General features: G+C 44.5%; 1 protein-coding gene across 1 annotated transcript in view; it reads right to left on the minus strand.

The window, feature by feature from the left end:
* Window positions 1-16,133, minus strand: part of NUP210L (nucleoporin 210kDa-like) — a 205,416-nt gene that overhangs the window by 98,080 nt on the left and 91,203 nt on the right. The window contains exons 17-22 of the mRNA XM_011928494.1: window positions 6,253-6,341; window positions 5,361-5,465; window positions 4,960-5,061; window positions 2,955-3,083; window positions 2,420-2,547; window positions 1,164-1,293 (exon numbers count right to left, since the gene is read on the minus strand). Of these exons, the coding sequence (XP_011783884.1) occupies window positions 1,164-1,293; window positions 2,420-2,547; window positions 2,955-3,083; window positions 4,960-5,061; window positions 5,361-5,465; window positions 6,253-6,341 (683 nt within the window). The remainder of the gene's footprint in view (window positions 1-1,163; window positions 1,294-2,419; window positions 2,548-2,954; window positions 3,084-4,959; window positions 5,062-5,360; window positions 5,466-6,252; window positions 6,342-16,133) is intronic.

Genomic DNA, 16,133 nt, shown 5'->3' on the forward strand with positions numbered 1-16,133 from the left:
GGGTGGATCACGAGGTCAGGAGATCGAGACCATCCTGGCTAACACGGTGAAACCCTGTCTCTACTAAAAATACAAAAAATTAGCCAGACATGGTGGCGGGCGCCTGTAGTCCCAGCCACTTGGGAGGCTGAGGCAGGAGAATGGCCTGAACCAGGGAGGCGGAGCTTGCAGTGAGCCGAGACCCCACCACTGTACTCCAGCCTGGGTGACAGAGAGAGACTCTGCATCAAAAATAAAAAAGCAAAAACAAAAACAAAAGTAGAACAGCTGGGCAGCGCAGTGTCTCACACCTGTAATCCCAGCTACTCAGGAGGCTGAGGCAGGAGAATCGCTTGAATCCGGGAAGCAGAGGTTGCATTAAGCTGAGATTGCGCCATTGCACTCCAGCCTGGGCGACGGAGCGAGACTCTCTCAAACGAAAAAAAACAATGGTTGCCTCTAAGAAGTGAAATTACAGGTGATTTTCATTTAACATCTTCAAAATTTGTGCTTTCCAAATTTTATTTCATTTTCTTTTTTTTAAGAGACAGGGTATCATTCTGTCACCCAGACTGAAGTGTAGTGGCACAATCACGGCTCACTGCAGCCTGGAACTCCTCCTGGGCTCAAGTGACATTCCCATTTCAGTCTCCCAAGTAGCTGCGACCACAGGCATGCACCACTACACATGTTTTTCTAAATTTTCTATGAGAACTGTTTTATACAGAGAAACAAAACCAAAAATACTGCATGCTGTGCAAGAGTTAGACACTATCCTTTTTTTCAGTCAAATGATTTTTTGTTTTTTTTGAGACAGGGTCTCTCTCTGTCACTCAGGCTGGAGTGCAATGGCACAATCACAGCTCACTGCAGCCTCAACCTCCGGGGCTCAAGTGATCCTCCTACTTTAGCCTCCTGAGTAGCTAGAACTACAGGCACACCACCATGTCTGGCTAATTTATTTTATTTTGGTAGAGACAGAGTCTCACTATGTTGCTCAGGGTGGTTTCATACGCTTGGGTTTAAGTGATGTTCCCACCTCAGTCTCCCAAACTGCTCACACAGTGGTGTGAGCCACTGTGCCCAGCCAGTCAAATGATTTTTAACTTGTATAAACTAACAGAAAAAGACAAATGGTGTTAAGCAAGAAAAAGTACAAATTTTGGGTGAGATAATTTCCTTACTTCAATGTGCCGAGGAGTTGTGTATTTTCTTCCCATCTTGTCCCTAGCAATAGCCACAAGTGTGGTTTGCCCAATAGTGGTAGCTCGAAGAATATAATTTTCAGAGTATTCGTCCTGTTCCTCCATTAGCCTGCAAAAACCCATGCATTTTCAGGTGAGAAAGATTTTTGTTTTGTTTCAAGATGGGGTCTTACTCTGTCGCCCAGACTGGAGGGCAGTGGCATGATCTTGGCTCACTGCAGCCTCAACCTCCCAGACTCAAGGTATCTTCCCACCTCAGCTTCCTGAGTAACTGGGACTATAGGCACATACCACCATGCCTGGCTAATTTTCTTATTTTCTGTAGAGCCAGGGTCTCACTGTGTTGCCCAGGCTGGTCTTGAATTATGGATTCAAGCAATCCTCCTGCCACAGTCTCCCATCATGCTGGGATTGCAGCATGAGCCACCACTCTTGGCCAAGATTAGGTTCTGAAAGTGGCCAGTGGTGCATCTTTCCAAGGTGCCTAACATTTTCTGCTCATATTAACTCTGGTTAGGGGGAACTGCCAGAAAACAAATTTCCAGAGTGAAGACAAATTTCAAGAGAATGGTGGAAGGCTCATGAGAGGCAAAAATTTGTTCTAAGGCTCCAGAGGAATAAGGGCAATATAAAAACAGACTGGTAGAATTGCAAATACTAAATTGCCTGAAATTCCTGAATTTTTCCTTTCTCAGAGGGGAATACCAGTACCTCTGCCTCTAAATATATTTTTGAAGGGTCCTCTAGCCTGAAGCACCCCCAAAAGATATTATCCAAGGAAAGGTTTCAGAAATTGGAAATATTAATGACACATGACCTTAGCCCCCAAACAAGGCATCTGAGGACCTTGAGAGAGAAAGAGAGAGTGTGTGTGTGTGTGTATGTGTGTTTATTTTAAGAGATGTGGGCCTTGCTATGTTGCCCAGGCTGGAGTGCAGTGGCTATTCACAGGTGCAATTATAGTGCGCTATAGCCTCCAACTCCTGGGCTCAAGTGAGTCTCCTGCCCTAGCCTCCTGAGCAGCTGGGACTACAGGCATGTACCCTCATGCCAGGCTCAAATGGGTATTTTGTAGAGAGCTGAATATGGGAAGAGAGTATAGGCTGAAATGTATTCCAACAAAAAAGTAAGGGAGAAAATCTGAAATAATCTAAGGGACAGCTGACCAGGTTACTAGGAGGGAGAGTCTTATGGTATTATGCATAGGGGGAAGGAAGTATTGAAATGGTACTTACGTCAGGGTGACAATGGCAGAAGCCAACTGCAGTTTGAGTTCCATGTTTCTGAAGTATTTATTTTGGAATGGGCGTTTGGAAGAGCCAAGAACCCTCACAGTCACTAATACAGTTTTGCCTATTTCAACCTAGTAGTTAAAAAGAAAAAGACTTTAGTAATTTTCAACCTAGTAGTTAAAAAGAAAAAGATTTTAGTAAAGGTGTCTCATTCACCAATGGCAGTCTAACTCTTAGAGGGCAGTGTACTTTTTTTCTTTTTCTTTCATGCTAAATGATCCTGGTCAGCCTTCAATCAAATAAGCTTAATCTGTGTGTATTGTTTTAAGTTGTTCTTTAACAGTCTATTTATCTTCATCTGTTTAATGTTGAAATGTTGTTCTTTAAGGGCAGGTATTTCCATTAGCATTACCAGAAGTCCTGGTATACACACACACACACACACACACAGAGTAGCTGAGCAGAGACCATATTAAGGAATGCTGGGGAGTGAGAATAAGGCTTGCTTAATTTTTGGGATAAAGCAAACATGTCTCACCTTATCAATCAGATCAAGCTCCAGCTCTTGTATGTCTGACACCCTGAGATGGGCTGTTGCTGGACCCAAGAAAGCCAAACAAAGATCATAGACCTCCAAGGTAAGAAATCCAGGATGTAATGGAACTAACTAGAAGTAAGAAGATGGTAGTTGGATAAAGAAGCAAACAAGCTCCAAGCATAATCAAAGCAACTATTTTTACCCAAAGCAGAATAGACAACATCTTGCTTTCTTTGAACTGGAGACTCTCAGAGGTCACGTAACATTATTCAGGCATACCATAATATGTACCCTTAATGTGATGTTTGCAATCACATTATATGTGCAAAATATGTACTTTAACAAATATAGACTGGGCACAGTGGCTCACCCCTACAATCCCAGCACTTTGGGAGGCCGAGGCAGGAGGATCGCTTGAGCCCAGGAGTTCAAGACCAGCCTGGGGAGCAAAGCAAAATCCTGGTCTCTATAAAAACTTAAAAAAAAAAATTATCAAGGCTGGGCATGGTGGCACATGCCTGTAATCCCAGCACTTTGGGAGGCTGAGGTGAGAGGATTGCTTGAGCCCTGGAGTTTGAGACAAGCCTGGGCAACATGGTGAAACCCTGTATTTACCCAAAACAAAACAAAACAAAAATTAGCTGGGCACGGTGGTTCGTGCCTGGAGTCCCATTTACTCAGGAGGCTGAGAGAGGATCACTTGAAGCTGGGAGGTTGAGGATGCAGTGAGTTGAGATTGTGCCACTGCACTCCAGCCTGGGAAAGAGTGAGACCCTGTCTCAAAAAAAATTAGTTGGGCATGATGGCATACACCTATAATTCCAGCTACTCAGCAGGCTGAGGTGGGAGGATCACTTGAATCTAGGAGCTCAAGGCTACAGTGAGCTATGATCACGCCACACACTCCAGCCTGAGCAACAGAGTGAGGCCCTATCTCCACCAAACAAAACGAAACAAAAAACAAATAGTAAAGAGCAGAATTTATGTTGATTGAATTCAAGCAGAATCCAACATATGTATTCAGCTTCTCAATTATGAACAAGGAAAGGATGTCATGAAGAAAAATTGCATCCATTTATGCCACAATCACTAGTAGGGGGAGAAAGCATTGGACCAACTAACACTGCTTTTTCTTTCTTTGTGCTACAGTTCCTGCACAATAGCATGTTTTTTTCACATCATTTGTACCTCAGTCTTCCCTTTTTAAAACATATATTATGACTAGGGTAAGTTAAATTACTTGAAGCTTGTAGAAAAGAACTACATACATATATTAGTGTGTGGTATTATTTTTATTACTATAAATCAACTAAAAACAAATCCTTTGGCATACTGACTATGGAGTTAGGTTAATGTCTTGAGTTGTCATGTCCTGGCTGAAAACATCATATATTCATGTTGTAAAGTCACTAGTGGCCTGGCACGGTGGCTCACGCCTATAATCCTAGCACTTTGGGCAGATCACTTGAGGTCAAGAGTTCAAGACCAGTCTGGCCAACATGGTAAAACCCTATCTCTACTAAAAATACAAAAATTAGCCAGACATGGTGGTGGGCTCCTGTAATCCCAGCTACTCGGTAGGCTGAGGCAGAAGAACTGCTTGAACCTGGGAGGTGGAGGTTGCAGGGAGCCGAGACTGCACCACTGCACTCCAGCCTGGGCAACAAAGCGAGACTCTATCTCAAAAAAAAAATAAATAAATAAAGTCAATAGTACATTTAAATATTTTAACTATCTACACAGATGTGTGCTTTGAAACTTAAAAAATGAAACTTCTTTTAGTGGAAATCTTCTAACTAGAGATCTCTTATACTGTCTCAGTTCAACTAGAAACAAAAAAAGCACTCCCTTTTGGTTGAAGAATCTATATAGGTTAAAGAAAGAAAGAAAGGAAAATGTTACTTCTGTAACAAGTTTTAGACACAAAATGGAATTTTTCCAATCAATCTCTTAAGAATGAGGGTTGGCCTGAGACCATCAATCTGGGACTGTCTCCAGAGCTCACCTCAACAGAGCTTTCCGCTTCCATGTAAGTGGTGGTGACAACATGCTGCTCACTGCTGTTGACTAAAAAATAACCAGATCCTTCCACAAGGCTAAACATTTCCTATGGAAAAATCAGACAAACAATATTCTGTTCACTTCAGTTTATAAATAGCTCAAAGGAAATAATTTCTACCTACCTAAGAAAGAATATGGATAAAAAGATTATAGTGAATGGACAAAAGACAAAATACAATTATTAAGGTACAATTTTTAAGGATGGTGCAACTATTATATATGTGTTTTCTATATATGTATCAATTATTTTAAACACATAAATGAGCTTTTTAATTGTTATGCTATCAATTTTAATAACTTTCCCTCCAATATGATTCCATTTAACCAGACTCATACAGCTTCTACCTTCACATCAGGGTGGTTATAGATGGTGGCATTCTCAGGCACTACAGTTACATCATCTACCAGGAGCAGTTCCACATCTACAGATCTGGGCAAGTTGGAAATTTCCTAGAAATATAATAAGAACCACAAAAGTGAATATAAATGTCTAATTCTTGACCGGGCACAGTGGCTCACACTTGTAATCCCAACACTTTGGGAGGGTGAGGCAGGCAGATCATCTGAGGTCCGGAGTTTGAGACCAGCCTGGCTAACATGGTGAAACCCCATCTCTACTAAAAATACAAAAATTAGCTGAGCATGGTGGTGGGTGCCTGTAATCCCAGGTACTTGGGAGGTTGAGGCAGGAGAATCGCTTGAACCTGGGAGGCAGAGGTTGCAGTGAGCCAAGATGTTGTCACTGCACTCCATCCTGGGAGACAGAGCGAGACTTCATCTCAAATAATGATAATAATAATAATCAATGTCTAATTCTTCAGCTCTACTGGAAAAGTTTCCAGGACTCTCTCAAGTGCCAAAAATAACAGAATTACAGAGGTATATAGTATCAGCTTTATGTAAGTTGCATAACTTTTTTTTTTTTTTGAGACGGAGTCTCGCTCTGTTGCCCAGGCTGGAGTGCAGTGGCCGGATCTCAGCTCACTGCAAGCTCCGCCTCCCGGGTTTAGCCATTCTCCTGCCTCAGCCTCCCGAGTAGCCAGGACTACAGGCGCCCGCCATCTCACCCAGCTAGTTTTTTTGTATTTTTTAGTAGAGATGGGGTTTCACCGTGTTAGCCAGGATGGTCTCGATCTCCTGACCTCGTGATCCGCCCGTCTCGACCTCCCAAAGTGCTGGGATTACAGGCTTGAGCCACCGCGCCCGGCCTATTTCTTATATTATAATCTCCACTCACTTTTGGGCTTTTCTTCTCTGAATAGCCTACAAAATGGACTCCAATGAGTACAGTTCCTTTTATCTGACATACTTTAAGGATCTGATGACCTGAAAACATGCAGAAAAATACCCTGTGAGAAACAATAACATATACAATGCAAGTGTTTCTAGAAAACCACATTCTGCCACAGTTTTTCCAAATGGTGCTTTATTGCAGGGGAAGAAAAACTCTCAATGGGGAAATACACAAGAAAAAACTGTTTTGTTTTTTATTTTTATTTTTTTAGATGGAGTGTCGCTGTGTTGCCCAGGCTGAAGTGCAGTGGCGTGATCTCGGCTCACCACAACCTCCCGGATTCAAGCGATTCTCCTGTCTCAGCCTCCCAAGTAGCTGGGACTGCGCACCACCATGCCTGGCTAATTTTTGTATTTTTAGTAGAGATGGGGTTTCACTATGTTGGCTAGGCTGGTCTCGAATTCCTGACCTCATGATCTGCCCGCCTCGGCCTCCTAAAGTGCTGGGGTTACGGACACGAGCCACCACGCCTGGCCTGAAAACTGGGTTTTTGTGCTGACCATGCCAATATGTACCCATATGACCCTGAGCAAACACTTTATCTCTTAGTTCCTTTATTAAATAAGGGACTGGGCCAGGCAAAATCTAAAATTCTTTCTAGCTTTGATGGTCTGTGAGTCCAAAAACAGGCTGACAGGTGTAATGTTTTGTCCAATTTACAAATGAAAGTGAGAAAGGGATAGTCCTTTGAGGTCTTTCATCTTTCATTCTCCTAAACTGTTCTCTACATTTATATGTCACGTTAGTCACTTAACAAAGTTTTTTTCGTTTTTGTTTTTGTTTTTTTGAGACGGAGTCTCGCTCTGTCACCCAGGCTGGAGTGCAGTGGCTGGATCTCAGCTCACTGCAATCTCCGCCTCCTGGGTTTACGCCATTCTCCTGCCTCAGCCTCCTGAGTAGCTGGGACTACAGGCGCCCGCCACCTCGCCCAGCTAGTTTTTTGTATTTTTTATAGCCAGGATGGTCTCAATCTCCTGACCTCGTGATCCGCCCGTCTCGGCCTCCCAAAGTGCTGGGATTACAGGCTTGAGCCAGGGTGCCCGGCCAACGAAGTTTTTAAATGGCTATTCTTAATTAGATCAATCCAAACTCCTTAAACTTGTATTTGAAGGCTTCCATATTCTGACTCTGCTTTAATCATTCGTTTTCTTTCTCTTTCTTTTCTTTCCTCTTTCTCTCTTTTTCCTTTGTGTGTGTGTGTGTGTGTGTGTGTGTGTGTGTGTGTGTGTGTGAGACAGGGTCTAACTCTGTCGCCCAGGCTGAAGTGCAGTGGTGCAATCACAGTTTACTGCAACCTCTACCTACCCAGCTCAAGCAGTCCTTCCACCTCAGCCTCCCAAGTAGCTGGGACCACAGGTGCACGTGAACATGCCTGGCTAATGTTTTGTAGAGACGGGGTCTTGCTATGTTAACCAGGCTGGTCTTGAACTCCCGAGCTCAAGTGATCCTCCTGCCTCAGCCTCCTAAAGTGCTGGGATTACAGGTGTGAGCTATTGCACCTGGCCTTTTTTTCTTTTTTTAATTTAACAAACATGAATCTGCCACTTCACTTAGGCCAGTTTTAATTTTGTCCCCAATATATAATCATGCCTAAATCTGTGAGGCCTGACGCCACATTCATTCAACAAATATTTATTGAGGGCCTACTACATGCCAGGTGCTATGTTAGGTAATTAGAATACAGAAATTAAAAAGAAAACACAATCCTTGCCTTCAAAGAAACCCATAATTTAGTGAGGGGTGACTGAGTAGTAAACCAATCACTGTAATATAGTGTAATAAGTGCTATTACAGAGGTATGTACAGAGCACATACAGTATACAAGAGCACAAAGAAGGAATATTTATTTTAGATTGGGAATATGGAGGGACAGAAAACTCCCAGGTTCCCTAGAGGATGATTTCAACCCAGTGAAGATGCGAACATGTTTTAAGAAAATAGAACGTATGCAATATATGCAAAGGAAAGTAGAATGACAAGCCTTGTCATAGTTAGGGATCTAAAGTTGTTGAGTGTGAGAAAAATATAGGATATGTGTGGATACTAATAAGAGGAGAAACCAAAGAAGTAAACAGGGTCAGTCTGTTAAGCTACAACATACAAATTTTACCCAGAAAGAATGGAGAGTCTCTGAAGACAATATGGTGACAGTATGGTCAGTGGTCAGGACTACGGGCTTTGATGTCAGAGAGTTTATTGCTTCATCTGTTTACCTTTGTAATCTTAGGTCCTAAAACTGAGCCGGTTATAGTAATGTTTGATAAATCAATAAATTCACAAAATGGGAATGATAATACCAATCTCTCACGGTGATTAGAAGATTATGTGAAAAAATGTGTAAAGTACTTACTGCAGTGCCTGCCATGTCATGAGAGTTCAGTAAATAGCAACCAAAAAAGGATGAAGAGAGATATTCAGACTTGTATTGTGAAGAAGAATTATCTTCCGGTGTAGAAGAAAATGGTACAAAGGCTAACTTTTAGATTTTTGGTATGAGCATTTGGGCAGATGTAGAACCATTCAAAGGAATAGGGAACACAAAAATACATATATTATATGTATGTATAATATGGTATATTATATAAAATTGTTGGGAGCAAGCCCCCCAAAGTCTGGCCATAAACTGGCCCCAAGACTGGCCATAAATAAAATCTCTGCGGCAATGTAACATGTCCATAATGGCTGTAATGCCCAAAATGGAAGGTTGTGGGTTTACGGGAACGAGGGCGAGGAACACCTGGCCCGCCCAGGGCGGAAAACTGCTTAAAGGCATTCTTAAGCCACAAATAAAAGCATGAGCGATTTGTGTCTTAAGAGCGTGTTCCTGCTGCAATTAATTCGGCCCATCCCTTCGTTTCCCTTAAGGGATACTTTTAGTTAATTTAATATCTATAGAAACAATGCTAAAGACTGGTTTGCTGTTAATAAATATGTGGGTAAATCTCTGTTCTGGGTTCTCAGCTCTGAAGGCTGAGAGACCCCTGATTCCTCACTTCACACCTCTATATTTCTGTGTTTGTGTCTTCAATTCCTCTAGTGCCACTGGGTTAGGGTCTCCCCGACAGAGCAGGTCTCGGCATACCATGTCTACATATTTTATATGCATAAAATATATATTAAATAATATTTTATTATTTTTAAACAGAGGGTAGGGGGGTCTCACTACATTGCCCAGGTTGGTCTTGCACTCTTGGGCTTGATTCTCTTGCCTCAGTTTCCCAAAGTGCTGGGATTACAGGCATGAGCCACTGCACCTGGCCTAAACAGTTACATTAATGGTCCACAGTGAATCATGCCTGCTGGTATCCATGCCTTTATGCAGTTCCATCCACCTTGACTCTGTTTTTTGTCAGGTGACTTCCATTAGTGAATGGGACATCAGCAAATGTGACATAAGCAGAAGCTTAATAAGCCCTTGGGCATGAGGGCTTGTTGCCCTTTTAGAACCTCATCTATGCCTCGTGCCTCTCTGACTTAGTCTCACTCGCCTTCTTTTTTTTTTTTAGATGGAGTCTCGCTCTGTCGCCCAGGCTGGAGGGCAGTGGCCCGATCTTGGCTCACTGCAAGCTCCGCCTCCCAGGTTCATGCCATTCTCCTGCCTCAGCCTCCCAAGTAGCTGGGACTACAGGTGCCCACCACCACGCCTGGATAATTTTTTGTATTTTTAGTAGAGACGGGGTTTCACTGTGTTAGCCAGGATGGTCTCGATCTCCTGACCTCATGATCCACCCGTCTCGGCCTCCCAGAGTGCTGAGATTACAGGCGTGAGTCACTGTGCCAGGCCTCACTAGCCTTCTTAAGCTCATTCTTGCTATTTCCTCTTCCTGTCACCACTTCAGGTTTCAGCATAAATGTCACTTTCTCAGGGTAGCCTTCCTTGTTCAAGATGAGGTTAGGTCCCCCTAAAGCTCTCAAGTCTTTCTATATTTGCACTTAAAACAGTTGTAATGTTTAAAGTCTGGCTTCTCGAGCTATAGTATGCCTTAGACTGTAAGTATATGAGGGCAGAAGCCATGTCTGTCTCATTCATCAATACATCTCCAGTGCCTAGCAGAGGACCTTAAATGTAGTCATTCAATAAATATTTGCTAACAAATAAATAATGTTAGGAAAATAACAGGCGGTCAATACATTTTAAAATTGAGTCAGGCGCTGGGTGCAGTGGCTCATGCCTATAATCCCAGCACTTTGGGAGGTCGAGGCAGGCAGATCACTTGAGTTCAAGAGTTCGAGACCAGCCTGGCCAACATGGTGAAACCCTGTCTCTACTACGAATACAAAAAATTAGCCGGGCGAGGTGGAGCAGGCCTGCAAACCCAGCTACTCGGGAGGCTGAGGCAGGAGAATCACTTGAACCTGGGAGGTGGAGGTTGCAATGAGCCGAGATCGCGCCACTGCACTCCAGCCTGGAAGACGGACCGAGATTCCATCTCAATAAAATAAAATAAAATAAAATAAATAAAATAAAATAAAATAAAATCAGGCACAACGGCTCATGCCTGTAATTCTAGCACTTTAAGAGGCTGAGGTAGGAGGATCACTTTAGGCCAAGAGTTTGAGACCAACTTGGGCAACATAGTAAGAACCCGTCTCTACAAAAAATTAAAAAATCAGTTGGTCCTGGTGGCATGCACCTACAGTCCTAGCTACTAGGGCGGCTGAGGCAGGAGGATCACTTCAGTCCAAGAGTTTGAGGTTATAGTAAGCTACGATCTGCTCCACTGCTCTCCAGCCTGGGAGACAGAATAATATCCTGTCTCTAAAGAAAAATATTTTAAAATTAATTTAATTTTATGTTTTTGTAAGAAATGTTGGCCCCTCAGCCCTAGCTTTGTTAACAAGGAAAACTACCTTCATGTTTTCTAAAAAGTACAAGAGTCAAAGATAAAAGGCGATATATGATAAAATCTAAAATAAAATTCTTGCCCATAAGAAAAGACTTAGGGCTGGGTGTGGCGGCTTATGCCTGTAACCCTAGCACTTTGGGAGGCCGAGGCAGGTGGACTGGCTGAGCTCACGAGCCTGAGACCATCTTGGTCAACATGGTGAAACCGGTCTCTACTAAAATACAAAAAATTAGCTGAACATGGTGGCATGTGCCTGCAGTCCCAGCTACTCGCGAGGCTGAGGCACAAGAATTGCTTGAATCTTGGAGGCATAGGTTACAGTAAGCCGAGATAGCACCATTGCACTCCAGCCTGGGCAACACAGTGAGACTGTATCTCAAAAAAAAAAAAAAAAGGAAAGAAAGTGAGTGTAGAAACACTCAGATATACGATTAAGAAACTCACTCAAAATCGCACAACTACATGGAAATTGAACAATCTGCTCCTAAATGACTACTGGGTAAACAACAAAATTGTCAGGCCTCTGAGCCCAAGCCAAGCCATCGCATCCCTTGTGACTTGTATGTATATTCCCAGATGGCCTGAAGTAACTTAAGAATCACAAAAGAAGTACAAATGCTCTGCCCCGCCTTAACTGATAACATTCCATCACAAAAGAAGTGAAAATGGCCGGTCCTTGCCTTAAGCAATGACATTACCTTGTGAAATTCCTTTTCCTGGCGCATCCTGGCTCAAAAACCTCCCCCACTGAGCACCTTGTAACCCCCACTCCTGCCTGCCAGAGAACAAATCCCCTTTGACTGTAATTTTCCTTTACCTACCCAAATCCTAAAAAACGGTCCACCCTTATCTCCCTTTGCTGACTCTCTTTTCGGACTCAGCCCGCCTGCACCCAGGTGATTAAAAAGCTTTATTGCTCACACAAAGCCTGTTTGGTGGTCTCTTCACACGGACGCGCATGACATTTTGGTGCGGTGACTTGGATGAGGGGAACTCCCTTGGGAGAGGGAGGTCCTGCTCTTTGCTCCATGAGAAAGATCCACCTATGACCTCGGGTTCTTAGACCCACCAGCCCAAGGAACATCTCACCAATTTTACATCGGGTAAGCAGCCCCTTTTTTACTCTCTTCTCCAACCTCTCTCACTATCCCTCAACCTTTCTCCTTTCAATCTTGGCACCACTCTTCGTGTCTGGACAGAGGGAGAGGGAAACAAAGAACAAAGGTGACTAAGATGGCACACTTCCGGGTTCTTCATCACCAACTTTCCCATGCCCGGGAAAGGCACAGGTCAACTGCGCAGGCGCAGCATGACGTCTGACCGGGGAAACGGAAACCTACCTGACCACGCCCACCACATGGCCCTCCACCCGACCGCATCCTGCCTACCTCCCTCCCTCCCAGGCCCAAGAGATAAAAGCCGCTCCCAGCAGGCGCGCCGCGCGAACTTCCTCGGCTCCTCCTCATATGCAGACCCAGGAACCTCGCCTGAGAACGCTGGAGCGACTTCCTCAGCCTCCACCGCCGGAGACCGGTGAACTTCGCCCTTTCTTCCTTCACATTGGCTAGCTAATAAAGTTTCTTTTTACCTTGCCTACTTGCCTTTTCTCTGGTGCCTGCTCTGGTGGTCGCATAAAACAAATCACTTCAATCTCTCCCATCTCTTAATTTCAATTCCTTTCATTTTCTGGTAGAGACAAAGGAGACACGTTTTATCCGCGGACCCAAAATGCCAGCGCAGGTCATGGACTGGGGAAGGCAGCCTTCCCTTGGTGTTTAATCATTGCAGGGACGCCTCTCTGATTACTCACCCACGTTTCAGAAGTGTCTGACCATGCTGCAGGGATGCCTGACTTGGTCCTTCACCCTAAGCGGCAAGTCCTGCTTTTCTGGGGGAGGGGCAAGCACCCCAACCCCTTCCCTCCCTGTCTCTACCCCTTCTCTGCTTTTCTGGGGGAGGGGCAAGCACTCCAACCCCTTCTCTCCCTGTTTCTACCCCTTCTATGCTTTTCTGGGGGAGGGGACAAGAACCCCAACCTCTTATTTTTGTGCCTCAACCTCTTATTTTTGCGCCTGACCTTATTTTTGTGCCCCAATCTCTTATTTTTGCACCCCAATCCCTTACTTCCACACCCCAACCCCTTTCCCACTTTTCTGGAGGGCAAGAATCCCCGAACTCCTTCTCTCCGTATCTCTACTCTTTTCTCTGGGCTTGCCTCCTTCACTATGGGCAACCTTCCACTCTCCATTCCTCCTTCTTCTCCCTTAGCCTGTGTTCTCAAGAACTTAAAAACTCTTCAACTCACACCTGACCTAAAACCTAAACGCCTTATCTTCTTCTGCAACACCACTTGGCCCCAATACAACCTTGACAATGGCTCTAAATGGCTAGAAAACGGCACTTTCGATTTTTCCATCCTACAAGATCTAAATAATTCTTGTCGTAAAATGGGCAAATGGTCTGAGGTGCCTGATGTCCAGGCATTCTTTTACACATCGGTCCCTCCCTAGTCTCTGTTCCCAATGCAACTCGTTCCAAATCTTCCTTCTTTCCCTCCTGCCTGTCCCCTCAGTCCCAACCCCAAGCGTCGCTGAGTCTTTCCAGTCTTCCTTTTCTACAGACCCATCTGACCTCTTCCCTCCTCACCAGGCTGAGCTAGGTCCCAATTTTTCCTCAGCCTCCGCTCCCCAACCCTGTGATCCTTTTATCACTTCCCCTCCTCACACCCGGTCTGGCTTACAGTTTCTGGCTTACAGTTTCGTTCCGCGACTAGCCCTCCCCCACCTGCCCAGAAATTTCCTCTTTAAAAAGTGGCTAGAGCTAAAGGCATAGTAGTCAAGGTTAATGTTCCTTTTTCTTTATCCGACCTCTCCCAAATCAGTTAGCGTTTAGGCTGTTTTTCATCAAATATAAAAAACTTAGCCCAGTTCATGGCCTGTTTAGCAGCAACCCTGAGACGCTTTTCAGCCCTAGACCCTGAAAGGTCGGAAGGCCGTCTTATTCTTAATATGCATTTTATTTTATTACCCAATCTGCTCCTGACATTAAATAAAACTCCAAAAATTAAATTCCGGCCCTCAAACTCCACAACAGGACTTAATGAACCTCACTTTCAAGGTGTACAATAATAGAGTAGAGGCAGCCAAGTAGCAATTTATTTCTGAGTTGCAATTCCTTGCCTCCACTGTGAGACAAACCCCAGCCACATCTCCAGCATACAACTCCAAACGCCTGAACCGCAGCTGCCACGGGTTCCTCCAGAACCTCCTCACCCAGGAGCTTGCTACAAGTGCCAGAAATCTGGCCACTGGGCCAAGGAATGCCCACAGCCCGGCATTCCTCCTAAGCCGTGTCCCATCTGTGCAGGACCCCACTGGAAATCGGACTGTTCAACTCACCCGGCAGCCACTCCCAGACCCCCTGGAGCTCTGGCCCAAGGCTCTCTGACTGACTCCTTTCCAGACCTTCTCGGCTTAGCGGCTGAAGATTGACGCTGCCCCATCTCCTCGGATCTCCTCCTGGATCATCACAGATGCTTTGGGTAACTCTTACAGTGGAGGGTAAGTCCGTCCCCTTCTTAATCAATACAGAGGCTACCCATTCCACATTACCTTCTTTTCAAGGGCCTGTTTCCCTTGCCTCCACAACTGTTGTGGGTATTGATGGCCAGGCTTCTAAACCTCTTAAAACTCCCCAACTCTGGTGCCAATGTGGACAACATTCCTTTTTAGTTATCCCCATCTGCCCAGTTCCCTTATTATGCCAAGACATTTTCACTAAATTTTCTGCTTCCCTGACTATTCCTAGGCTACACCTCATTGCTGCCTTTTCCCCCAGTTCAAAGCCTCCTTCTCATCCTCCTCTTGTATCCCCCCACCTTAACCCACAAGTATAGAATACCTCTCCTTGGCGACTGATCATGCACCCCTTACCATCTCATTAAAACCTAATCACCCTTACCCCACTCAATGCCAATATCCCATCCCACAGCATGCTTTAAAAGGATTAAAGCCTGTTACCACTCGCCTGCTACAGCATGGGCTTTTAAAACCTATAAACTCTCCTTACAATTCCCCCATTTCACCTGTCCCAAAACCGGACAAGTCTTACAGATTAGCTCAAGATCTGCCTTATCAACCAAATTGTTTTGCCTGTCCACCCTGTGGTGCCCAACCCGTACACTCTTTTGTCCTCAATACCTTCCTCCACAACTCACTATTCCGTTCTTGATCTTAAAGATGCTTTTTTCACTATTCCCCTGCACCCCTGCACCAGCCTCTCTTTGCTTTCACTTGGACTGACCCTGACACCCATCCGTCCCAGCAGCTTACCTGGGCTGTGCTGCCACAAGGTTTCAGGGACAGCCCTCATTACTTCAGTCAAGCTCTTTCCCATGATTTACTTTCTTTCCACCCCTCCGCTTCTCATCTTATTCAATATATATTGATGACCTCCTTCTTTGCAGCCCCTCCTTTGAATCTTCTCAACAAGACACACTTCTGCGCCTTCAACATTTATTCTCCAAAGGATATCGGGTATCCCCCTCCAAAACTCAAATTTCTTCACCATCCATTACCTATCAGCATAATTCTTCATAAAAACACACGTGCTCTCCCTACCGATCGTGTCCAATTGATCTCTCAAACCCCAACCCCTTCTACAAAACAACAACTCCTTTCCTTCCTAGGCATGGTTAGTGCAGACAGAATTCTTACACAAGAGCCGGGACTGTGTCCTGTAGCCTTTCTGTCCAAACAACTCGACCTTACTGTTTCAGCCTAGCCCTCATGTCTGCGTGCAGCGGCTGCCACTACTTTAATACTGTTAGAGGCCCTAAAAATCACAAACTATGCTCAACTCTCTAAAGTTCTCATAACTTCCCAAATCTATTTTCTTCCCCCAACCCTCACTCAGGACAATGCTTATGCTGATAAGTTAGCTAAAAAAGCAGCTAGCGTTCCAACTTCTATCCCCCAC

This window comes from Colobus angolensis, unplaced genomic scaffold, assembly GCF_000951035.1.
Source record: "Colobus angolensis palliatus isolate OR3802 unplaced genomic scaffold, Cang.pa_1.0 Scaffold77, whole genome shotgun sequence".
Taxonomy (NCBI): domain Eukaryota; kingdom Metazoa; phylum Chordata; class Mammalia; order Primates; family Cercopithecidae; genus Colobus; species Colobus angolensis.